The 26,888-nt window shown below is 47.3% G+C and overlaps 1 protein-coding gene across 6 annotated transcripts in view; it reads right to left on the reverse strand.

Moving 5' to 3' along the window:
- Positions 1-26,888, reverse strand: part of LOC109892955 (rap guanine nucleotide exchange factor 6) — a 135,912-nt gene that overhangs the window by 61,848 nt on the left and 47,176 nt on the right. For 4 of the 6 annotated variants that reach the window (XM_031826911.1, XM_031826908.1, XM_020485882.2 and 1 more), the window contains exons 5-7: positions 26,619-26,688; positions 21,224-21,355; positions 18,663-18,680 (exon numbers count right to left, since the gene is read on the reverse strand). In XM_031826911.1, coding sequence (XP_031682771.1) covers positions 18,663-18,680; positions 21,224-21,355; positions 26,619-26,688 — 220 coding nt within the window. Of the gene's footprint in view, positions 1-7,958; positions 8,831-18,662; positions 18,681-21,223; positions 21,356-26,618; positions 26,689-26,888 lie in introns of those variants that run through there. The other 2 variants (XM_031826909.1, XM_031826912.1) reach the window with 2 other exon arrangements.

The following is a 26,888-nucleotide window of genomic DNA, read 5'->3' on the forward strand; positions in this document are numbered from 1 at the left end:
GCGAGAGCGAGAGAGAGAAGGCGAGAGCGAGAGAGAGAAGGCGAGAGCGAGAGAGAGAAGGCGAGAGCGAGAGAGAGAAGGCGAGAGCGAGAGAGAGAAGGCGAGAGCGAGAGAGAGAAGGCGAGAGCGAGAGAGAGAAGGCGAGAGAGCGAGAGAGCGAGAGAGAGAAGGCGAGAGAGCGAGAGAGCGAGAGAGAGAAGGCGAGAGAGCGAGAGAGCGAGAGAGAGAGAGAGAGAAGGCGAGAGCAAGAGAGAGAGCGAGAGAGAGAGAGAGAGAAGGCGAGAGCGAGAGAGCGAGAGAGCGAGAGAGCGAGAGAGAGAGAGAGAGAGAGAGAGAGAGAGAGAGAGAGAGAGGGGCAAGATGTGTGACCTGTTGCCACAAAAAAGGGCGACCAGTGAAGAACAAACACCATTGTAAATACAACCCATATTTATGTTTATTTATTTTCCCTTTTGTACTTTAACTATTTGTACATCGCCAAAACACTGTACTTAGCCGTAATATGACATTTGAAATGTCTCTCTTCCTGTTGAGAGAGTAATGTTTCCGGTACATTTTTGATTTCACTTTAGTTTATTATCCATTTCTCTTCATTTGGCAATGTAAACATATGTTTCCCATGGTAATAAAGTCCTGAGATTGAAATTGAGAGAGAGAACCAGAGCAATAGAGCACGGGCCCCAGACCGCCTCCATGTGGTGTGGTGTGGTGTGTGTGTGTGTGGTGTGTGTGTGTGTGTGTGGTGTGTGTGTGTGTGTGTGTGTGTGTGTGTGTGTGTGTGTGTGTGTGTGTGAGAAAGAGAGAAACAGGAAGGTGGGAGTCTGGGCCTCTCAGGAAAGAAGGCCATGGCCAGTGCTACCCGTATGAAGGACACAGGAGGCTAAACACGGTATTTTAACACAGCCCAGTCCGTTCGGCCGCCCAGCCAAACCCAGCGAGAGGTCACTCCAGAGCCCCCTCCTAACCCCCTCTCCTCCCAGATGCTTCCTGCCCTCGTACCATCCTCCACCCCCTGCCAGGCACAACCACAATAACAACAGGCCCAGGGAGGGACCACCGGACTAAAACAAGGGGGACCAGCCACACCCTTCTGTTCTCGTGTTGTTGCTGGAACTGGACCCTGTTCTCCACAGTTGGTACAGTCCTCTCAGCCCTCCAGATGGTGGAAAACACCGCAGCGGAGGGAGTCCTGTCTGACAGCTTAGTGTGGAGTCCCAACTAACAGTGTGGATCGTGTGGATAGCAATACAGTCCACACAAACACACTTCACAAACATCCTTCCTCAGAGGGAAGAAATCCTACTATACTTCCAAATCAAACCAAATTTTAATTGTCACATACACATGGTTAGCAGATGTTAATGCGAGTGTAGCGAAAGGCTTGTGTTTAACTGGTTTAACTGGGTGTTATTGGTCAAAGTGACACCGGGCTGTAACCGGCGGTTGGGTATACAGGCTCATACAGGCCCAAGGATCACAGTCAATTAGTACTGTATGTGAACCCCTGTAGGAGCAAGCAGACAAAGACAGGCCTAAACTCAATCTGCCTGGAAGGACAGGCACACAGCGCTCGCATTTTTGTATTTATAAATGCCCTTGAAAATGATCCAGAGAGAGAGAGAAGGGCCTGCTATGTATAGGCCGACCCAGTGGCGGGAAAAAATCAATAGCACTAAGATAATGGAAACAGCTGGAATGGGTGAAGCTACCCTGGCTGAAATATCATCAGCGCCTGGGTCTGGTGGGGAGGGGGCACATGGTTGACAGGGCTGTGGGACTGTGGAGGGGGCTCTGTGTGTGTGTGTGTGTGTGTGTCAGGGGGACGGCTAAGTAATGGGATCATCTGCAGTTAGCATGTCTTTGAGGCTCCACTAGTAGTCTGAGGCCATTTGGTCCTATAATGGTACCACTAGCAGCACAGTGGACATACCAATGAAGAGGGGGGCCAGGGATGCATCCAAAATGGCACCCTATTCACCAATTTAGGGGACTACTTTTGACCAGTGCCCATATGAGTCGGGTCAAAAGTATTCCTATAGGGAATAGGAAGCCTTTTGGGACACAGGGCCTAGATCAGATTACTCAACAACGCTCATCATCACATTTATTGGATAGCAATTACACAGGCCAGAGAGCTAGACAGTGTTTTTCATCATGATACCAAATCTCTTCCACTTGTACAAAAAAAAAAAATACACAAAAGCAGAGGTGTAAGTATAATGCTTTCAAATTATATATCGCTTTAATATTGCAGAGTAGTGTATTATCAGAAACGTACGCGTCGTAATGGCATCGTAAGGGTATGGAGGATGCGCTCATGCATGGTTCTCACAAGATTATGCAAGGCGAGAGTAGCTTACAAAGTCAAAACAGGCACACGGTTTCTGCAACAGCACAACTACGACGCTTTGGGGGGAATGTCATAGACGTGTCCAGATAGTTTTTTGTGTGATTTTACTTGCAACCTTTCAGTAACTAGTCCAACGCTCTAACCACTAGGCTACCCTGCCGCCCCAGTATGGGGACCACAGATACACATGAACAAAGGCTCCAAAAACACCCATATGCAATCTTTCGCACACGTGAAATTGTGTCAACGTTATCTGCTACATTATAGTCACTTTTATTGGACTCGAGAGATTCATTTCCATGTCCGAGCATGCGCGGTTTCTACTTTCTCGTATCATAGTATAACATGCTATTTACAACAAAAAAAAAGAGAGCGACTTGGTTCAAAACAGGTTAACTTGTCATTTAATGTAGCCAAATGCCTCGTCATCTAATTAATGGCGTGCAAGAATGGATGGCTGGACGAGATGCATAATTCAAACAATACAATGTATTACAATACATCAAAATAATAAAAATGGACAATTCAGGATAGTTTTTGTTGTTGTTGTTACTTGAAACATGTTAATATTCTACTGACAACAGCAGACGGAGAGAAGCTATGGTCTGGGCTGGTAGACAGCTTTCCGTGTCCAGGGAGGTCTAGGGTGTCATCTGGACAGGAAGGCGATAAGGATCGATACGCCATGCATTAGGCTTTTCAATAGTTCCACGGCCAAAAAACTCTAAAATGATCATAAAATATTCATGAAAACAAATATTTGCTATTCGGTCTTAATTTAAGATTCAAATTAGGCATTAGGTTAGCGGTGAGTGTTAAGGTTAGGTTTAACATTTGACTGTTCAGAAATGTAATTGAAGAAATAAAAAGGCAGGGTTTCGCCGTAATTGGGACCGTGCATTAGGCCTCCGGCCCATCCCTCGTATATTACCATTCACAACAACTTTCTATGGATGTGTTCCCTTTGCACTGTGGTCAAATTTAGTAGCCACGCAAAGCTGCCTGATCCCGCGAGCTTACACTGAATGTTGCTCCGCAGAGATCAGCAACATTCATGTAAGCTCGCCGGATCAGGTGGCTTTGCGAGGCTACAAAAGTAGTCCACTATAGGGAATAGGGTGTTATTTTTGACACTCCCTATGTCTCTCTGCTGTGTGTGTTGTGAGACTGAAAAGGCCCTTTACTTTGAGTTCTTTATGGAAAGGCGTACGTCTGTCTGGGTTGTGAGAGAAAATGTACACAGTGTACAAAACATTAGGAACACCTTTCCATGACACAGACTGACCAGGAGAATCCAGGTTGAAAGCTATGATCCCTTATTGATGTCACCTGTCAAAACCACTTCAATCAGTGTGGATGAACGGGAGGAGAAATAATATTTTTTTAAGCCTCGAGACAATTGAGAAATGGAGTGTGTAAGTGTGCCATTCAGAGGGTGAATTGGCAAGACAAAAACGGGGTACGTTTTGAACGGGGTACGGCAGCAAGTACAGCAAGTACAAGTTCAATGCGTATTCCTCTAGACACAACTAACTATAAGGGTCAATCGATGTACAGTAATCAAGTGTTTGTGAATTAGGCCTATCTTTTGCACATTGCAGCTTCACAATGAACTGCCATGTTATTGAAAATGATTAATTGTACCAAATAAGTATTTAACAATCTTCCAAGGCCAATACATCACAGCGGCAAAGATGTATATAGATTTTTCACATTTTGATTTCCAATACTTTCCCCCTCATCTAAAACTACCTAGAATAATCTTATATTAAACCTTGGATATGATCTAATGCTTCACATCGGACTTCATCCGTCCTGATAATAATAGAATATGATTGGATGAGAAGGTCCACATCCAGTGAGAGCCAGAGCCCGGTCTCATAGACTAGACGTAACCTAGTAAATGTAAATCCGGGAACACTCAAATTAGTATGTGTTACATTTGGTATGGTTACCTAAGATAGACGGTTACTTAAGGCAAAAAAAACGAAAGCAGGATGGTGGGTCGGAGGGTGGATGAGTGGGGCGTAAAACGGGAACTTCTAGCGTCCCAAAAGGTTGCAAGTTCGAATCTCAACCCGGACGGACAACTAACGTTTTAGCAACTTTGAAACGGTTTACTACTTTTTAGCTCCTTTCCAACCACTTAGCATGTTAGCTAACCCTTCTCCTAACCTTAACCATTTAACCTAACTCCTAAACTTAACCCTAGCTAACTTTAGCCTGCTAGCTAACCCAGCTAGAATTCGTAAAATATCATACATTTCCGCAAATTCAGAACGTATAATATGAATTGTAATTCTTAACATACCATACAAAAAGGGGTGATGGACATCTACATACCAAACGAAACGTAACATGTCATGCTAGGACACCTGTAGCACCCGATGTCACAGGAAGGCCAAAACGATAATCAAGGACAACAACCACCCGAGCCACTGCCTGTTCACCCTGCTATCACCCAGAAGGCGAGGTCAGTAGAGGTGCATCAAAGCTGGGACCGAGAGACTGAAAAACAGCTTCTATCTCCAGGCCATCAGACTGTTAAACAGCCATCAGTAGTACCTTAGAGGCTGCAGCCCTATATACATATAGACTTGTTATCACTTTAATATGGGAACATTGGTCACTTTAATGTTTACATATTTTGCATTACTCATCTCATAAGTAAATACTGTATCTGAGTCTATGCCGCTCCAACATTGCTAGTACAAATATTTATATATTCTTAATTCCATTCCTTTACTTTAGATGTGTGTATTGTTGTGAAATGGTTAGATATTACTTGTTAGATATTACTGCACTGTTGGAGCTAGAAGCACATGCATTTCACTACACCTGCAATAACATCTGCTAAACATGTGTATGTGACCAATATAATTGTATTTGATTTAAACGGAGTACCTTGGATTTACGTACAGAATAATACGAAATGCACTGAGACCAGGTCGGGCTGAGAGACAGTTACCCCACCAAGAGAGCCTGTCGATTGGGCACCCTCCCTGCCTGACTGCCCTGGATCCATTTCACTGCAGATATTTCTCCCCTCCGCTTCCATTACTATTCAAAGGGGCATCAATCCAAAGTTCTGCAAGCCCATTGATTGTGGAGGTAGCAAGACTAAGCACTCTGCACTTGAGCAGGGAAACACTCTCCCCTGAGGGAAGGAAAGGCATTCAGTGGCCAAGTAGATAGTAAACACCTCAACGCAGCAGAACAGAACAAGGCAACAAGCCTTATCAACCCGCTGACAGCTGTCCTGATCCCAGAGCAGAGCCGTCAACAGGGGACAATGGATGGACGCTAAAAGCTAACGCGCTCCAGGCTCCATTAATAACCCTCGACCCAAGGCTGCGCCCCAAATGGCACCCTATTCCCTATACAGTGCACCACGTCCGATCAGGGCCCATAGGGGACAGGCTGCCATTTTGGGACGCAGCACAAGTCACGGGAGATGTCCAGACGGAGATGGCCAATAGTAAACAGGAGGAGGCTTAAAGATGCAGGGGAGCAGCACCCCACAGCAGCAGCAGTGCCCATTACTGTGGCCCTGGCCTGAATTGTACGATTGGAGACCATTGACTCTGGTCCCTCGGGAACCCATCAAAACAAACTAGAGCCTCGGGCAGTCAGACCAGGACGTTTACAGTGACACAGGGGGATGGAGACAGGCTTCACGGGGTTCAGGCCAGGGAAAACAGTGGGCCGGATATTGGCTTCTGTCATCTGAAGCCATCCATAGTGAATCAGTGTCACTTTCTAATTGCGTCGCTCACTTGTTAATCTTATTCCAATGTGTTTGAGTATTCATTAAGGCATGATCTGCTATGTCAATATTGAATACCAATGCTCCCGTTTGGAAGTAGCTAATTGATTCGCAATAGCATTCACATAGTAGTCTAATAAGTGAAAAGAGTTTGTCCAGCACTGCCACAGATGAGAAGGACTCCGGTAGATGAATGCTGGCAGTGACCATCTTGTTCAGAGGAAAAATGGAATGGCATAACACAACCATTTCCCAACCACAGAACAGTAGATCGAAAGAGATGGGAGTCAATACCCCCGGACGGCCAACCGTAAGTGAGCGTCAGAAACTCGTGAATTCATCAGATTCCTCCTCAGCTCGGGCACAACACAAATGATCATGACCTTGTTGCTATTTCGGTCCATACTGTAGCTTCAGTTTAGTCTGGTGCTCGAGCTGATGGGCTTAAAAGGGGAACTTCATTAACCTTTCTCCTCAGGTCCTCTCGTCTCATCAACGACGGGCGGCACACGTCGACTCTCATTAGCCACGTCTTCAAACAGGCTGCTTCTCTTCTCATCTCTAAACAGACGGATGACGGACGACACAAGACTCCACTGTGGATGAAGAGGTCTTGTGCGCGAAGATGGGATGTGTGATCTCTTATCTCCTATCATAGATGTGTCTTAGTTAGCAGTAAAATTCAGCCATTCAAAGTCATTTGATCAAAAAAGCAGTGGATAGGATACTTTATTAGGCCACACGAGTTGGAAATTTGTCTTCTGCATTTTCCCAACCCCTTCCAAGACACACACACAAATGGTGTGCGCCTAAGGTAAAAATGTTTTTGACAACACCGCGCTCAGAACTTGTGGTGGTTAGACCAAAATTTAAGGGCAAAGGCCTAACATGATCTACCCTTTCCATAAATCATAGACATTGATTTCTGAGCATTAGCTTGTGGTTTAGGCTATAGAGCCATTTATTCACTTCAATCAATGCAAACATTTAGTCAACCTTACGCTAATTCTGAAGAACAACAGAGCCTAAAAAGCTGATGTGTAGATCACAAATCCATTCAACATAAAATGTCGAGAACCCATTAACTTGGTCAAAAGGAGTTCCAAGGAAAATGGAGTAACTTGGAACGTAGACCTGGAGAGACAAGAGATTGGCATTAACGAGTCAACCATCTTCACACCCCTCCCTCATTAAGACTGTTATGAGAACTAAGACAAGCATCTTGGAAGCTCTCAACACCAAGATGTCTGGTCCCTTGGCGACACTGTGATTTTACTGGCAGTCGTCTGTCAGGACGCCTGAGTAACCTGTGATTAGGGGCCGAGTCAGGCAGGATGGATGGACACCTTAGCACAGGAGAGAGAGACAGACAGCCCCCGGTCCTGCAGCTCAGGTGGGCAAAATGTTGTCAATCAGACGGTCAAGTAAGAGGAGAATCAACCAGCCCAGAACAGCCCAACCAGCATAGTGACAGAGCCATAGACACTCACTCGCATTTACCTTTCATGCTGTGCATTCCAAATTCAACCTCATCATGCATAGTGTAAAGACTCATTTCATCGGTCACACCATTCAAAATAGGACAAGGGCTCAACCACACAAACCTGTCACTCGGTTAAAAAAAAAAATGTGCAGAATGCATTGTGAAACCTGAATGTCCAATTAATAAATACACGCCCATAATCTAAATAATGCATTTGAATTTACAGCAAAGCATGCATGAATAAATGATAAAAGCAGCGGCTGTACAGTTCACACCTAAACGCAGAGCATCACACGCACACACAGCATCCTAACCCAGCAGAGTGCGCTGGCCACAGAAGGGATTACGACATCGCTTACTTTGGAGGACCACGGCTGCAAGCAGTTGGCATAGCAACGGACAAGGAAAGCCATGTTCGGAGCGAGAGCAGGGAGGCAAAGTTTCCCCTTTCGACACCAAAAGACAGGGGGGAAAAGGAAGAGGAGGAAAAGAAAGCAGACGCCGATAAGACTGGAGGCTTCTTCCCGAAGGGGGCGCGAGGAAATCGCCCCTGAAAGAGATCAAATCCTCAACGTTGTCCAAATGTCCTCGGGCGTTAGTTGTCAGTTTGCTATTGTTCATTCAGGTTCTGGCAGTGACTGTCACACGTCAATCAAGAGGGAAGCCAATGCCAATGGCGAGAGAGGCATTTAGAGGATCACTAGTGACCCTCCACATTCAAATTAAGAAATGTATTTAAAAAGCTGGACTCAGAAACAATTATCCATTCGACATCTCCAGAGTGCTAAATGCATTAAATCCCAAAGACATAGCAGGTTGCATGGCCACAGCCTCAACGATCAGCGATCCTGCAAACTTGCTCAAGTTCAGACGTGCTGTAAAACTGTAGACAGGAGGATCCTTAGAGAGAAGTCAAAGGGTTGAGGAAAAGTCATTTAAAGTCCCTGGTAGTTTTCTTTCCATCTTTTCAACCTGTTTGTAACTATGGCTGACAGACGGCCTATTCTCCAGGGCAGAGCCAGCGGTGCCGTCAATAGTCCCAGAGAGAGAGACCACGAGCAGGACTTCCAGTCAGTCAGCATGCACTCATCTGTGTCTATTTCCCTCCTCACACCGCCTGGCTCACTGCAGCTCTCTTCCTCCCTCTCCAGCTCTCTCTGTCTGTAGCTCTCCGGCAGCACGTGTGTGCGCGCGCGTGCATGCCCGTCCGTCTCCAGAGGGGCCAGACTGCCTGCTCCCGTTCCCCAGCTCAGAGTGCACAGACCCAGGCTAGCGCACTGTCCCCCCCCCCCCCCCCGGAGAACCTCCCATCGATTTGACGGTTCACCGCAAAGAGCCAACGGCTAATAGGCGGAGGGAGGGAGGGGGGAGGGGAGCCCGGGCTGAAAAAGAATGACATCACCTGGGCAGGGAGAGGGATGGGAGGAGGGATAGATGAGGGATAGATGGAGGGAGGAAGAGGAGGAGAGAGCGAGTGCCAGGGGGAAACTGCATTAGACCGATTGGCTGTCTAGCGGGAGTGGAGAGAGGTAGAGAACCGAGAGAGGGAGACTAGAAGAGGAGCATCTTTATTGATCAGGCAGCAACATAAAGCCTTGTGCATTCAGCCACCTCCACTCCTTTAAATAAATGGCGAAATAACTAAAGAGAGAGGGGAAAAAAGCATAAATCACAGCACGTTATATGAACACAGAACAGAGGGCGGCAGCACGCGTCTGCTAGGGAAATATGCTAATGCATTGCCTTTCACAAACGCTCCAAATCATGTGCCTGGTTGTGAAATAGGATTTGAAATCGAGTAGATGGCTTTGATTTTGCAGCACAGGCGTATTATCCCAGTTGTACTGTGAAGCACACTGAATTATACCTGGGCCAGAGACTGCGGTACCAAAACGAGATATGAGAAAATGTGTACTACTGAAAAGGAAGAGTACGAAACCCTTTCGCTGAAACAAAGAAACCCAAACCTATAAACAGCCACGACTCCCTTATGGAGAGCTGCAGAATGCAGCCGGTGGTGAGGGAGGAGGATGTGAAACTTTCTAAGTCATTAGGTTCTCTACTTCAGCCTGCTGTCGAGTAAATGTGTCCGTGTCGGAAAGTCTTCTCTCCCTGCACCACTGTGCTGAAGAGAGGAATAACTCAAGCCCGTTTCCCCCGCTCTGCGCGCTACCGCGTGCTGCTAAAGGATGACATCATTCTTTTAGAGAGCAGCCAATAGGAGGCCAGCACATAGAGCCTTTCTGGGAGCGATGTCCGTAAAGAGGAGAGATGTTTTGCTTGGGGATCTCTCCCTCCACACCCACTCCTACCTGACCCCAGCCCCTCAGCGTGAATAAAATGACCTTTCATGTAATTGATTAGAAGTTGGTAGACGAAGGAGGGGAGGGAGGGAGACAGCGAGCGGGAGCGTGTGTGATGGTGAAAGCCAGCTGCAGCCTCGATCAGAATTGTGTGGGGGCTCTCCCCTCCTTTTTATTTTTTAAATATTTTTTACATGAGGCACAAACACATCTCAGCAAACCCGGTTGTACCAACCACGACTCAAAACACAAAGGGAGGCATTCTGCTAATCACTGAATTCCTCCTCAAACAGTCACAGGGGAACCTTGAGGAGAGCCTTTTCATGCAAATCCTTCCAAACCCACCACCACAAACAAACACAGTCATCAGTTGCATCTACTAACTGCTCTACTGACCAACAACAATTCACAGCCTTTTCTCATGATAAAAAATAAAAGAAAATGGCTCTGATTCTGAGGCAGTCAAGGCAGCAGAGAGAGTTCGGGCAGGATGTACATCCTGTGTGTGTGTGTGTGTGTGTGTGTGTGTGTGTGTGTGTGTGTGTGTGTGTGTGTGTGTGTGTGTGTGTGTGTGTGTGTATATAAGAGAGAGTAATATGAACAGATAGGCCTAAGCCTAGCAAGATAATGAACAATACCAACATGTCCATGAGCTAAAAACTGCCAACGCAGGCAGGCAGCACCAAGGAGACATGATTGCATCATTCCACGGGCCAGTCATCAGGGGACTTCAGTCAAACAACTCGTCTCCAGCTACAACAGCGCTGCTTGTGAACACTCCATTAGAGTATGTATTGAGAACCAGGAAGGAAGCTATATAAGTTTGCCAAATACATTTAAACTCCGTTTTTTACAATTCCTGACATTTAATCCTAGGTCAGTTAGGATATCCACTTTATGTTAAGAATGTGAAATGTCAGAATAATAGTAGAGGGAATTATTTATTTCAGCTTCTATTTCTTTCATTACATTCACAGTGGGTCAGAAGTTTACATACACTCAATTAGTATTTGGTAGCATTGCTTTTAAATTGTTTCACTTGGGTCAAACGTTTCGTGTAGCCTTCCACAAGCTTCCCATATTAAGTTGGGTGAATTTTGGCCCATTCCTCCTGACATAGCTGGTGTAACTGAGTCAGGTTTGTAGGCCTCCTTACTCGCACATACTTTTTCAGTTCTGCCCACAAATGTTCTATAGGATTGAGGTCAGGGCTTTGTGATGGCCACTCCAATACCTTGACTTTGTTGTCCTTAAGCCATTTTGCCACAACTTTGGAAGTATGTTTGGGTCATTATCCATTTGGAAGACCCATTTGCGAACAAGCTTTAACTTCCTGACTAATGTCTTGAGATGTTGCTTCAATAAATCCATGTAATTTTCCTCCCTCATGATGCCATCTATTTTGTGAAGTGCACCATTCCCTACTGCAGCAAAGCACCCCCACAACATGATGCTGCCACCCCCGTGCTTCACGGTTGGGATGGTTTTCTTCAGCTTGCAAGCCTCCCGCATTTTCCTCCAAACCTAACAATGGTCATGATGGACAAATTATATTATATTATAAATTATATATTTTTTTTAATTATATTTTTGTTTCATCAGACCAGAGGACATTTCTCCAAAAAGTGCAATCTTTGTCCCCATGTGCAGTTGCAAACCGTAGTCTGGCTTTTTGTATGGCGGTTATGGAGCAGTGGCTTCTTCCTTGCTGAGCGGCCTTTCAGGTTATGTCGATATAGAACTCGTTTTACTGTTTTACCTGTTTCCTCCAGCATCTCACAAGGGCCTTTGCTGTTGTTCTGGGATTGATTTGCACTTTTCACACCAAAGTACGTTCATCTCTAGGAGACAGAACAAGTCCCTTCCTGAGCGGAATGACGGCTGCATGGTCCCATGGTGTTTATACTTGTGTACTATTGTTTGTACAGATGAGCGTGGTACCTTCAGGCGTATGGAAATTGCTCCCAAGGATGAACCAGATTTGTGGAGGTCTACCATTAAAGCGGATTTCTTTTGATTTTCCCATGATGTCAAGCAAAGAGGCACTGAGTTTGAAGTTAAGCCTTGAAATACATCCAACAGGTCCACCTCCAATTGACTCAAATTATGTCAATTAGCCTATCAGAAACTTCTAAAGCCATGACATCATTTTCTTGAATTTTCCGGGCTGCTTAAAGGCACAGTCAACTTAGTGTATGTAAACTTCTGACCCACTGGAATTGTGATACAGTGAATTATAAGTGAAATAATCTGTCTGTAAACAATTGTTGGAAAAATTACTTGTCATGCACAAAGTAGATGTCCTAACCGACTTGCCAAAACTATAGTTGATTAACAAGAAATTTGTGGAGTGGTTAAAAAAAGCGAGTTTTAATGACTCCAACCTAAGTGGATGTAAACTTCCGACTTCAACTGTATACTGTACAATGGCCATCCCTGCTCTGATCAACAAGATTGTGATTCTAATTGGAGTGTATAGAGTGTGTGTGCATCAGTGTGTGTGCGTTGGGATTTCTCCCATGGGACTCATTGTCCCTGCAGTGCTCAGGAGAATGACAGTGGCGAGACGGGATCCCTCGATATCCCTGAGCCATAGCAAGGCTCAGTGAACACTGAACAATAACACACACACACACACCCCCGCTAGGCCGCCTCCGTCTGTGTGTGTGTGTGACCATCAAGCTGTGTTGGGTATACTATCACAGACAAACGTGTGTGTGTGTGTGTGTGTGTGTGTGTGTGTGTGTGGGTGTGTGTGTGGGGGGGGGGGGGGGGGGGGGCACCGGGCTTACATTCACAGTTAATCAGTAGTGCGCGGACAATTAGAATGTGTGAGCTGCCGAAAGCCCCTCCAGCCTGTTAAAAAAAATGGCCAGCAAAGCAGAATGCTGAGTTCTGTGAAAAGCTGTACAACTTCCACACAGAGAACGTTTCTTTCTTTCTTCACCAGCCACTTGCATATATTTTGGACCACTGCCTATTTCATTAAACAACAACAAAAAATCATGAATACAATTGGTTCTCCCCAACTAATCTTCCCCTACCAAATACCTCCTGCAACAGTGAACGCAGAAAGTTGCTATTCTAATAATTGGTGTTACACCTTTCTTTTTTTCCTTTTAAGAGCAGAAAAATGAAACATGTTGCCTTTTGGTCTACAGCTCTTTATAGAATCCGTATGATACAAAATAATCCCACGCTTGAGATTCCAGACCACCGTTCCCTCAATTGATTTGGGGTACTGAGCAAATGTTTGGTCTTGTGAGCGGAAACTTGATCGTTGTGAGAATTTTGTGCAACTTCCAGCGCGCGTGTACAGTGAGGCCGTACCCCTTACAATTTTAGACAGTAGCCAATAGGCCATTGTGGTCATTTCTGCATAATGTAGACCTACCAACAAAACCAATAGAGCAAATCCCAGAACATTTTCACATGGAAATAGCTCCATGACTGGAAATAGTCTACAGTAGCCTGTATGTGGTGGTCAATGCAGGTCTACATTGCATGAATCTTCATTATTATTATTATTATTATTATTATGTTTCTTCTCCCCAATTTCGTGGTATCCAATTGGTAGTTACAGTCTTGTCTAATCGCTGCTACTCCCTTACGGACTCGGGAGAGGCGAAGGTCGAGAGCCGTGAGTCCTCCGAAGCTTCTTGACACACTGCTTGTCTAACCCGGAAGCCAGCCGCACCAATGTGTCGGAAGAAAACACTGTACAACTGCCGACTGTGTCAGCGTGTACAGCGCCCGGCCCGCCACAAGGAGTCACTAGAGCGCGATGGGATAAGGACCGGCTGGCCAAACCCTCCCCCTAGCCCAGACGACGCTGGGACAATTGTGTGCCGCCCCATGGGTCACCCGGTCAAGGCTGGCTGCGACACAGCCCGGGATCGAACCCGGATCTGTAGAGATGCCTCAAGCACTGCAGTGCCTTAGACCACTGCGCCACTCGGGAGGCCCGTTTTGACATTATGAAGGGCTTGACATTAATTCATGATTTTTTACTTGGTCTGTAACAACATGGGCCAAATAGGTAACTGTAAATTGCATTGTATTGTGTTGAATGACGCAAGAAACCACTTTACACAATAAAATCTCCTATTATTACCATACAGATAATTAGACAATGTAGACTAACACTCTGCATATTGGCTTATTTGCATATTCAAGACTGTCTCAAAGTACAACACTGCCCCTTTAATTAATACATACACTTTTTTTACCTGACTGGCTTTTCAAAGACAGCTTGAAATGTAGCCTACAAGTTGCAGGAAGCAGTAACTCCCCACTGCTGACCTAAACTTATCTATAATTGGGCTAATAACTCACTAACTAGCAAAGAATGTCAACAAATGTGCACACGCACGGCTCTGAACAGAAAGACCGCTCATGGGCTACCCCCGCCAATAGAATTCCACTCTGGGCTACCCCCGCCAATAGAATTCCACTCTGGGCTACCCCCGCCAATAGAATTCCACTCTGGGCTACCCCCGCCAATAGAATTCCACTCTGGGCTATCCCCGCCAATAGAATTCCACTCTGGGCTACCCCCGCCAATAGAATTCCACTCTGGGCTACCTCCGCCAATAGAATTCCACTCTGTAGTACACCGTCTCTGCCTACCACAAAATCACCGTCTCAGTCTGGCAAAGTTAGAAGTGTGTTGGTTTGTTGCATTGAAAAGGGTCCGATAGAACGTTGATTCGATCACAGGGAAAACATTGATCTATACAGTGCAAACTAATGGGGCGAACTCGGCCAAGTTCAATGTCTTGCGTCTCTGCGCGGCCTGTCATTTCTTCTGCGTGGCAGTCCTGGAGGAAGTGCGCGGCCGCACACACGCGCAGCTTAGAGGGAACATTGGTCCAGACCACCAATATGCCCACGGTTTAAACAGGCAAGCCCCTTTGGCCATATGAATAGTTGATGAAGGCTCCATCACAATGTTTTCCTGCTCCACTACCCACACAAAGTGCTCCAGCAGACCGCTGTGCTGTGGTATGGTGTACTGTACTGGGTACCGTTCTCCGGCTTGGAGCCCACTTCTCTCCTGCAAAACAGGAATTCCTGCCTTTTAACAGGATCTTTCCTTCCCACCCAGTCCCTATAGGGAGAATGGGGAGATGAGAGGCAAGAGAGAGCGAGGAGGAGAGGGAAGAGAGCGAGGAGGAGAGGGAAGAGAGCGAGGAGGAGAGGGAAGAGAGCGAGGAGAGGAGAGGAAAGAGAGCGATGAGAGGAAAGAGAGCGAGGAGAGGAAAGAGAGCGAGGAGAGGAGAGGGAAGAGAGCGAGGAGAGGAGAGGGAAGAGAGCGAGGAGAGGAGAGGGAAGAGAGCGAGGAGAGGAGAGGGAAGAGAGCGAGGAGAGGAGAGGAAAGAGAGCGAGGAGGAGAGGGAAGAAAGCGAGGAGGAGAGGGGAGGGAAGAGAGCGAGGAGGAGAGGGGAGGGAAGAGAGCGAAGAGGAGAGGGGAGGGAAGAGAGCGAGGAGGAGAGGGAAGAGAGCGAGGAGGAGAGGGAAGAGAGCGAGGAGGAGAGGGAAGAGAGCGAGGAGGAGAGGGAAGAGAGCGAGGAGGAGAGGGAAGAGAGCGAGGAGGAGAGGGAAGAGAGCGAGGAGGAGAGGGAAGAAAGCGAGGAGGAGAGGGAAGAAAGCGAGGAGGAGAGGGAAGAAAGCGAGGAGGAGAGGGAAGAAAGCGAGGAGGAGAGGGAAGAAAGCGAGGAGGAGAGGGAAGAAAGCGAGGAGGAGAGGGAAGAAAGCGAGGAGGAGAGGGAAGAAAGCGAGGAGGAGAGGGAAGAAAGCGAGGAGGAGAGGGAAGAAAGCGAGGAGGAGAGGGAAGAAAGCGAGGAGGAGAGGGAAGAAAGCGAGGAGGAGAGGGAAGAAAGCGAGGAGGAGAGGGAAGAAAGCGAGGAGGAGAGGGGAGTGAGGAGAGCGAGGAGGAGAGGGGAGGGAAGAAAGCGAGGAGGAGAGGGGAGGGAGGAGAGCGAGGAGGAGAGGGGAGGGAAGAGAGCGAGGAGGAGAGGGAAGAAAGCGAGGAGGAGAGGGAAGAAAGCGAGGAGGAGAGGGAGGAGAGGAGAAGCTGAGGGGGCAGTGAGAGGGGAAGAGGAGAGAGGAGGGAACGTGTTGCCTGTGTGTGAGTGGGCATGTCTTGGACTGGTGACCCCAGAAGCCCCATGGTAAAGTGCCTGCCTGGCTTGAGCAGAACAGTCCGGCTCCATAGCACTCCAAGTACTATGAAAATAAGAGCCTTCCCCTGGAGCTGGGGAGGAAAGGGGGGGGGTCAGCAAGGCTGTCATCTTAGCTACGATGATGTAATCACTAAAATTAGCCCCAGAGGCAGCGGCGGGCAGCAGCGGTACAAGCAGCACAGAGGGAATGATGTTAACATTTAGATGTAGGTCTGGCCTGGATCGTAGCCTGCGGTATCTTCTCAGGTCCCAGATCCACTCGCCCTGGTCTGCTTGTTCCCGCCGGTTTCACATGACACACTATCTCCAGGGCTTTCACTTGCATATACCGGTAGTCAAAGTGGCTGGCCTGATAACAGTGTTTTACAGTGTTGTTGCTACAGCTGCTGTGCTCTTATTATGGAATATCAGAGCAGTTAATTACTGTGTTGTAAAAAAGCCTTGTAGTGTTTGTATAACGGTACATCAGCGCAGGCTGGTGTTGTGTGTGTTTGCCTGGTGTGCTGGGGCTGGGAGGCTGAGGGGTGGTGGCTGGGTGGAGGGGGGCTGGGTCCAGAGGGAAAAGACATGATAAATCACCCAGCAGCCTCAGGCCTCAATAAAGGGGGGGGAGCATGGAAGTGAAAACCCCCAGAGGTCTCCTCTGCTCCCAACCCCCTCTCCCCCTTCCTCCTCTCACCACCACACCACTGGCCAACATCCCTGCTCTATCCCTCACCCCAGGGGCCGTTTGGCTCTGACAGAGGGGCACACTACGACCCCTGCCGCTCGGGGGTTAAATGTACATTTTGATAGGACGAGACGGGATAGCGCTAGATGGCGAGATGGAGCGAAGTGGACGTGTGCCACAACACGTCACATCCCAGACAAGGTCACGGAGAGTAGGGGGACAAGACAGAGAACATCATGCTCGCCTCTAAAAGATGACACGAGGGTCTCTGTGACAGCAAGTGAGCGAGCAGCCATTTGCAGCACGACGCCATGAGACACATCCCAATGTCATCATGACCTACAGTATCTACAGAGCCCGGCGGAGATGTGGAGCTGACGTGTAAATTAGCACTGGGATCAGGGTACAGACAGACAGCCCTCTATGTAACGCAACCCAGCCAGCAGCGCACTGACTCATCTCTAATGGCTGAACACCTCAAACTCTGTGATGATCGTGAGACCGAAATACACAGAGATACAACATCCGCCGAGACCTGATGATTAGTCACTAACCAACTGAGCGACTAGCGCTGAAGCTACGCTAAAGCTAGGCTGCGTTCCAATATCCATGAATGTTTCCACACACGTAGATGCTAACGCTAGCTACGTGACTGGTGGAGGTGCTGGTGCAGGAGAGGTTAGAGGACAGGAAGGGTAAGAGGAAGAGAGGCACAGCCTGCAGCAGACGTCTTGCAGACTGACAGGAAGTGAAATACCGCAGACCGTTGACTAGCCTAGCGACCTGCTTCTGCTACTAGCTGGGTGTCACGCACCAAGACAAAGCAGAGACGTGCAGACGAGTGATCATCTCTCTCCAACATGAATGTAGCCTAGTCATTCTATTCAGGCCAAGTTGAGACATTCATGGGTCAGTTACCGGGTAGACCAGGTCTCATAGAAACGTAATGATCCATGTAATAGTGTCTTGGCTAGGAAAGCACTTAGTACATAATTCTGAAGGCCAGGTGAGGTGATGTGTCCTTTTAAGGCATTGTGTGTGTGTGTGTGTGTGTGTGTGTGTGTGTGTGTGTGTGTGTGTGTGTGTGTGTGTGTGTGTGTGTGTGTGTAATTGAGGAAGTAGGCAATTGATGTCCTAATAAAGTGGGCCAACGGAGTCATCCTTCCGTTCATTCGTCAGCATCCGTATATTAAATCCCATGGTGCATCATGGTAGTAATACACCCCAGGTCTCCAGGGTGCTTAGCCTGGAGGAGGGTGATATTTCTGGATCAATGACAGCCAATGTCAACAGCACGTCATAGGGATACTCATCAATTAGGGCCAAGGGGTAGACACAATGACACCGCTTTTGTCTGGTATACACAACATAGCCTGGCGGTCCAGTTTGTTGGCGCTTTAGCAAAGTCGTCTCAAAATCTATCCTGGCGGACCTTACGGGTCCTTGAGGCACATTTGTTCAGCATGAGGAAAGACACCTACACACAAAGTTTCAAGTATCTAGGTCAATGTGGGCGTGTATGTGAGCGTGTAAGAGAGACATGCGTAGAATGTTTTTTCCCCCTGTGTCATACAACAGCTGATGAAACATTGTGTCAGTCTTATTTCCTGTCGCTGGTTGAAAACACAATCTTACAATGGATCATCTAAATCAGCAGGTTTTCATAAGTTTTCGGGTTTTTCCCCTCCCACTCACAGACAATTCTAGCAAAATTCTTGATTGAGAAATAGTTCTTTGCTAAAAAAAAATTTTATAAAGCTTTTGTGCCCATTTTAATAGAAAACTATGACAGGAAGGTACTTAATTGTTACCCAGAAATGACTTGATATGGATATAAAAACGTCTACATTGGGGCCTTTAACAGACACCGCCACACTCAGTGAAGAAGTCAAGCTTCCGACGTACCTGGTTATACGCATAATCCTAAAGGACGACCACAGCAAGCATCAGGGATGGAGAGGGAGAGATGGAGGGACGGAGAGAGAAAGACAAGACATCAGGAGGATCAACAGAGGACAAAAACACAACTTGAGTTAACTTGTGACTTCACTGTTAAGGCATTGATCAGTTTGGCTCTGTGATCAGTTGGCTGGTGGTGGGAGGAAGGGAGGCTATGTTTAAGCCAGACTTTATTGACTTCTGCTGGACATCCTTCCCGGGAAGGGCTGGGCTTCAACAATCCCAGCAGGAGAGGGGACGGGATGGCGTGGAGATGGGGACGTCGACCGCCTTGTCAGGGGGCGTGATGGAGCATGGGCCGGGGTGATTACTGAGAATAGCAACTGAAACACGGCCCAGCGATACTATCAGCAGCATGAGGGAAACTCCCCCGACTGACAGGAGGGGAAACCAGGGAGCTGACACACACAGATGCAGATGTATCACCCACACAGGTGTAACAGACACAGAGAGACACAGAAACACACACACACTCACTATTATGCTGCACTCACACGCAACACACACACACACACCCAACAGTTCACACACTACTTGTCAAACACAGTGTAAAGTATTCACACCCCTTGAATTTTTCCATATTTTGTTACGTTACAGCCTTATTCTAAAACCTATCTCCACACAATACCCCATAATGACAAAGCAAAAACAGGGTTTAAGAAATTTTAGCAAATTTATAAAAATAAACATAAAAAATACCTTATTTACATAAGTATTCAGATCATTTGTATGAGACTCGAAATTGAGCTCAGGTGCATCCTGTTTGCATTGATCATCCTTGAGATGTTTCTACAACTTCTACAAATGTACCTGTGGTAAATTAAATTGATTGGACATGATTTGGAAAGACACACACCTGTCTGTATAAGGTCCCACAGCTGACAGTGCATGTCAGAGCACAAACCAAGCCATGAGGTCGAAGGAATTGTCTGTAGAGCTGCGAGAAAGGATTGTGTCTAAGCACAGATCTGGGGAAGGGTACCAAAACATTTCTGCAGCGTTGAAGATCCCTAAGAACACAGTGGCCTCCATCATTCTTAAATGGAAGAAGTTTTGAACCACCAAGACCTTTCCTAGAGCTGGCCGCCCGACTAAACTGAGCTATCGGGAGAGAAGAACCTTGGTCAGAGAGGTGACCAAGAACCTGGTGGTCACTCTGACAGGGCTCCAGAGTTCCTCTGTGGAGATGGTTGTCCTTCTGGAATGTTCTCCCATCTCTGCAGTACTCCACCAGTTAGGCCTTTATGGTAGAGTGGCCAGACGGAAGCCACTAATCAGTAAAAAGGCACATGACAGCCAGCATGGAGTTTGCCAAAAGGCACCTAAATGACTCTCAGACCATGAGAAACAACATTCTCTGGTCTGATGAAAGCAAGATTGAACTCTTTGGCCTGAATGCCAAGCGCCACATCTGGAGGAAACCTGGCACCATCCCTACAGTGAAGCATGGTGGTGGCAGCATCATGCTGTGGGGATGTTTTTCAGCGGCAGGGACTGGGAGACCAGTCAGGATTGAGGCAAAGATGAACGGAGCAAAGTACAGGGAGATCCTTGCCGAAAACCTGCTCCACAGCGCTCAGGACCTCAGATTGGGGTGAAGGTTCACCTTCCAACAGGACAATGACCCTAAGCACACAGCCAAGTCCTTCAGTGGCCCAGCCAGAGCCCGGACTTGAAACCGATCAAAGATCTCTGGAGACATCTGAAAATAGCTGTGCAGCAATGTTCCCCATCCAACCTGACAGATATTGAGAGGATCTGCAGAGAAGAATGGGAGAAACTCCCTAAACACAGGTGTGCCAAGCTTGTAGCGTCATACCCAAGAAGACTCGAAGCTGTAATCATTGCCAAAGGTGCTTCAACAAAGTACTGAGTAAAGGGTCTGAATACTTATGTAAATGTGAAATATAAGTTTAATTGGAATAAATTAACGCACATTTCAAAAAACAGTTTTGCTGTGTCATTATGGGGTATTTTGTGTAGATTGATTAAATTGTGTAAAACAAAATTTTAGAATAAGGCTGTAGCGTAAAAATGTGGAAACGGTCAAGGGGTCTGAATACTTTCCGAAGGCACTGTACTTTCCTCACAGCACACACACACCATTTCATACTGACACGAATAGCAAGCAAGCCCCCTGCAGAACATAGAACAGGCTTTATAGAGCCGCGGTAGTTCAGCGTGGATTAAAATGTAGAATTCAGGCAATTATTCCTATGTACGTATCCTGGACACATTGGAAGCTGTGGACCAACATCTCAACCACAAACTGCTCTTAGACCTTTACCGATCACATAACAACCAGTACTTAGTTAAGCCGTCTGTTCAACCTTTATACCTTCCACCACAGCAGTCAACTCTACTTACTCCACACAGAGACCTAAGTACACCGACACCTTGGCTTCCACACTGTTGTCAATGGTATCGTCCTGTCTGAGCCTAGTATACGTCCTTTAACTTCAGCAACTGTGATAGTGAGTAGGCTATACATTAGCGTTAGTCCTTACCGTGGGCTCCTGGCCGTCAGTGATCAGTTCCCGCTCTCCCCGGGGGTTGACTTTGCGAAAGCGTCGGCGGGAACGTCTCTGGGACGCCTCCCTCTGCAACGCCCTCTCCTCGACCTCGCTGGCATTGTCCACCTGAAACACATGACCAAGCTGGGCTTCAGTGCTAGAGCTCTGGGTCGGGAGCGCAGGGCCTCCACCACTACTAGACTGTCCCTGTTCTGACTGATCCCAGTTCTGACTGGCTGCTGGTTCTGATATCTGATCCTGGATCAGGTCCTGTTCAGGCTCCTGGTTGAACATCCAGTTCTTCCACAGCACAGAGAGCCTGTGCAAGCGCAGCGTCATGGGGACGGCATCCACAAAACAAGCGAGAGAAGAGGCGAATATAGACGAGGACGGTATGAGGCGCTCTCTCTAGCTCTCTTCGAGGCTGTGACGAGAATAGCTCTAGTCATTCTGTCTCGGTCTGCTGTCTAGAGTCAGGAGGCTGTTGCTGTTGCTGTACAACAGAACTCAGTGAGGCCACAGTTTCCTGCAGGAAACCGTCAATATACAAATATCCTCTCCTAGCAGAACAGAAAAAAAAGAAGAAAAAAAAGATTCCGGCCATACAATTCATTGTTGAGCGCTTTGTACTACTACACTGTTGTTATTGCTGGGGAATTTATTTCCTTTTCACGTTATACACCGAGTGTACAAAACATTAGGAACACCTGCTCTTTCATGACAGACTGACCAGGTGAATCCAGGTGAAAGCTATAATCCCTTATTGATGTCACCTGTTAAATCCACTTCAATCAGTGTAGATGAAGGGGAGGAGACCCGTTGAAGAAGGATTTTTAAGCCTTGAGACATGGATTGTGTATGTGTGCCAGTCAGAGATTGAATGGGCAAGACAAAAGATTGAAGTTCCTTTGAACGAGGTATGGTAGTCGGTGCCAGACGCACCGGTTTGTGTCAAGAACTGCAACGCTGCTGGGATTTTCATGCTCAACAGTTTCCCGTGTGTATCAAGAATGGTCCTCCACCAAAAGGACATCCAGCCAACTTGACAACTGTGGGTAACATTGGAGTCAACATGGGCCAGCATCCCTGTGGAACACTTTTAACATCTTGTAGAGTCCATGCCCCGAAGAATTGAAGCTGTTCTGAGGGGAACAAGGGGGTGCAACTAAATATTAGGAAGGTGTTCTTAATGTTTTGTACACTCGGTGTATAACCAAAGCTGAGCAAACGGTTTACATTTGTGAGGTGATTTGTGAAACGGAACTATTGGAAAACATTGAAACTATGAAAAAATTATTCAAGGAAGAATGCTTCAACTGTTCAAGAGTCACATATTTCAAAGAGTATTTTCACTAGAACAACAACGCTTTTTTGACGGTCATAGTCATACGTTTTTTTTTTTAAGTCAGTGTTGTTTGAGAGGAGGCTTTACGAGGCCAGAGAGCGGGTTAATCGGGACAGTGGAGGAGCTGATGTAACCTTCCAGTCTCTGTGGTGTGTTTGTAAACCCATCAAATTCTGCTTGTTTGGACACAGTGAGGGCCAAATGCCACCGCCGACCTAGCTGGAGGAAAGAAAAGCGGGAGCCGGGAAAAAAAAAACTTTAAGAACTCAGTTAACAGAAAACATCTGCACTCGTCTGAACAATGCTGGGCATCCCCCCCCAACTCCTCCCTCTCTCGCTTTCTCTTTCCTTCTCCGAGTCGTGAAATCCCTGCTCACGCAAACCAACCTTTCCCACTGTATTTTACGCATCACGGGTGGACAATTACGTACACAAGAACACGTTTTATTGCCGTCTGTTTCCCTACGCTCAATTACTTTGATGACATTTCTAGTTCATATAGGAGTGGGTGAGCCTGGAGTAGAGTGGGATTGAGGAGGAGGATGCAGAGGAGGGTCAGAGAGGGGAGGGTAGTCTGCAATATACAAACCCAACCCAGAGAATGTGTGTGTGTGTGTCTTGGTGTACAGACTGCAGGGCTGTTATCTCTGTGAGCTCCAGTCATCCATCAGGATGTAATGAAACACATGATGGGCACAGAGGATGAGAAGAGATGGGAGAGACATGGCAAGGGTGTGGCCCCCGGACCCCTCTCCTCGGCACATCAGCTGGCCGGGACAGACGGTAGAGACTATACGCACACTGCTGACCTGCAAAACAACTAACCACAATCTGAAACTGACCCCTTAACCCCAACCAAAACCTTAAAAGGACAAGTCTGCCATTAATAACCAATTATTATGCTGTTAGTATTTATGCACTCCTGTAAGATCTGAAACATATGTTTTATCGTTTTTAGTCATACTGCACAATTCCTTGTTTTTGTCATTTTGAAAAGCCTCTATTGCCCTCGTTTACAGCCTACGCCGATTCCCAGGGTGCATTCCGTCTCCCATGATGCAATTCTCTGCCTAGTTAGCCTGAAGTTAGCTGTCAGGCCCAGACGTCTAAATATATTTGCTCATGTCATAAGTTATGAGTGGACTTCGCATTACTTTTGGGTAGTAAATATATTATAATGCTTGCATGAACGTCTTGCTGAATAGATATGTTCATGTCATTATCACCAATCAACTGCAATACACCATTTATCTTTAGTTTTATGCAGCAACGCTCCCCCATCCAACCTGACAGAGCTTTAGATTTGTCATTATGGGGTATTGTGTGTAGATTGACTAGGGGGAAAAAAACAAGTTCATCCATTTTAGAATGAGGCTGTAATGTAACAAAATGTGGAAAAAGTCAAGGGGTCTGAATACTTCCTGAATGCACTGCACATTTCTCGAGCGGTAAAGCTTCGCGTGTTGTGCCGCACACGGGACTCAAGCATTTTTCGGCTTTGTTTAGGCTACAGAGACAGGCATTAAAGGAGATAAATGGACTCTGACAATAGGCCTACAGTAGAAGGCACGCTGTGTTGGGTGATGTGGTAAAGTCCGTTGTATTTTGAAAAGTAGACGGCGACAGTGTTGTGTTTATGTGGAGTTCCCTTGTGCATGTTGTCGCGCGCGCAGGAGGCCCACGGCTGTCAAACTGTGAACCCCGTGACCCAAATTGATCACATAAAATGTATACGTCCGTATCTAAAAATCGATTGGGCCTCCCGATTTTAGTACGTTGGCAGTGACAGAATGCTTATTTTTGGTCGTTGTAGATATGCAGCATTCCACAAAGTTCTATCTAGCGCTGTAGCGGGGGGGAGGGGTGTATAACCTTGTGACCTAGCTCTCGTTCTACCTCCCTCTCCCTTAGTGAGACAGGTGCACACTTTGACAGATAGTCCAGCACTAAGTCAGAGTTTTAGCCATGCTTTTTTTCGGCAACGGACAGACGAGGCTTTTTCCTGCAGAGACCAGTCATGTGTGCTTGTGCGTGTGCGTGCGTTAGCCACTAACACGCGTGTGCGACAGCAAGGGAGAGGAAAGCCCACACGTCAAGGCCGTGCTGGAAAAGCCTGGCCATTTAGCCTGTCACTAGAGATTAACAGAGAAACGGACCCCGCTTGTCACAGATACGAGGCGCAAAGATTTTCTGTCATGGTTGAAATGTACTGAATAACAACTCTAGGAGGGTTTGGTTTATGGAACAGCACATGCTGCTGTAATGAAAAACCAACCAGACTGAAAGCCTAACTGACTGAGCATCTCAACCTAACATTAAATACCTGTAATAACACACATAGTAGTAAACAGAACGTCTCAACTCTGAACAGTGTTGTTCACCAAGAGTCTGTCCATGTGGAGAGAGATTTCCTGCTTGGCCCATTAACAAGTTATCTCCTGGATGGGCCGGTCTCGGTGCGTGAACTACAAGGCAGGCAGGCAGGCAGGCAGGCAGGCAGGCAGGCAGGCAGGCAGGCAGGCAGGCAGGCAGGCAGGCAGGCAGAGTAAAATGCCAGACATCTCCAACGAGTCCAACCACTGGCCTGGCTGCGCAAATGACGTGAGCAGTTAGTCTGTGATAATTCCCCAGGACTCAATCAGCTAATTGGTTGGAATGTGAGTGATTTGACTGAGTGGTGCGGCAGCGTGAATGAGGAGAGGGAACCAGAGTGAGTGAGTGAGTGAGTGAGTGAGTGAGTGAGTGAGTGAGTGAGTGAGTGAGTGAGTGAGTGAGTGAGTGTATGTGTTTGTGTGTGTGTCTGCGTGACTGTCTGTATTGGCTCAGGTTCCCTCCATTACCTGCCCTGGAATATTAATGGGAACGAATGTCCTTTTCAGTCATGCAACATGGCTTCATTTGAACACACATGCAGTGGCTAAGCATTAGGCACGGCGAGGCTGTTCAGGAATGCACTGAGGCCACAATTGGGTGTGGGAATGATGCAAAACGCATGTCCATTAAAATAGTCAGTCATGTAAAGGTACATGATTGACACCTTTGTCAGTTTAGAACTCAAGTGATTATTCTCCAATGACTTTGCTACGACGCCATCAATGAAGGGTCGTTCCCAACATTCCCTGTCTCATTTCATTCTCTCTCCCTCTCTCTCTCTCTCTGCTGCCCGTGTGGACTGATCCAACAGCACCCACAACACTGGCTGTGGTTATTCGCAGTCCTACGGACGATAGGGTGAGGAAATGGGCGTATAGGAACAACAAACAAGCAGCTTACGTTATGCCCCCCCCCCGGCACAGGTAATCAGCCAGTCCATCTGCACACGGTGAAGACTTTCATTTCCCCCATGCCCCTCCTCTAGTGGATGATAACCAGCAGATGGACAGAGGACCGAGACCAGCAGGCCAAATCTAATAGAGGAGCTCATTTCCTGCTTCCTCCCTCCCTCCTTGCCTCTGCTTCAGATGCAGCGGTGCGCCAGGCTCGCTGGACAGGCTGCTCAGGGAGATGGCTCAAGTAGATTGCTGTACCTGCCCCGGCCTCTTGACCGGTGTGCTAGACTTATGACGAGCTGTAGTTGCCTTGCAGACAGACAGACACACGTCAACTTAGGCCTGCGCACTGATTGGGTGACTTTGTGGGCATCGCATCGAGTTGTATTATTGTCTTCCTAAGATCGAGGCTATCAAGGCCTCGTTCAGACGAAGCTGATAAACTCCTGGAGAGGAGAGATTCAGGACAACAATCTAATTCTCTAGGAGCTGTGTGCATTTCCTTGGCCTGGCGACCCAGACTCCTCGCCCCGGCCAAACGCTACGCCACGCGCCCATGGATGTTCATTTCTTTTCCTCAATGAGTCCGGATCAGAGAACCCCCCCACCCCCAACGATTTCTAGACCGCACGTGGGTAAAGTGGCTTCCTACCGCCACAAGTCACTGTTTTTGTTCCTGTCTTTCTGTACTGAGTCAGTAGCTATGGAGAAAGGGAGAGAGAGAGAGAAAGAGAGAGCGAGGGAGCAAGCGGGACGGAGCGGCGGCTCAACTCACCACGATCATTTCTGTCGGCTCTAAAGTGATGCATTCACAGCCTCGCCTGCCCCCCAGCTGCTTGCCAAAGCTGTGGGGAGAGAGAACACACAGCACAAAGGACAACAGAGTGTTAAACCAAGAGGCAGAGAGACGTCTTCACATGGCCAGGGTGGCACCCACCCACGTCCTGTACAACACTGAATACACTTTGACATAGCAAATTAGAGATGCTGATTTTCAGTGGCAGTTTCAATGTATTGCAGATTCAGTTAATACTAATGTCTGTGT

This window comes from Oncorhynchus kisutch, linkage group LG6 (assembly GCF_002021735.2).
Source record: "Oncorhynchus kisutch isolate 150728-3 linkage group LG6, Okis_V2, whole genome shotgun sequence".
NCBI classification, from domain to species: Eukaryota; Metazoa; Chordata; class Actinopteri; order Salmoniformes; family Salmonidae; genus Oncorhynchus; species Oncorhynchus kisutch.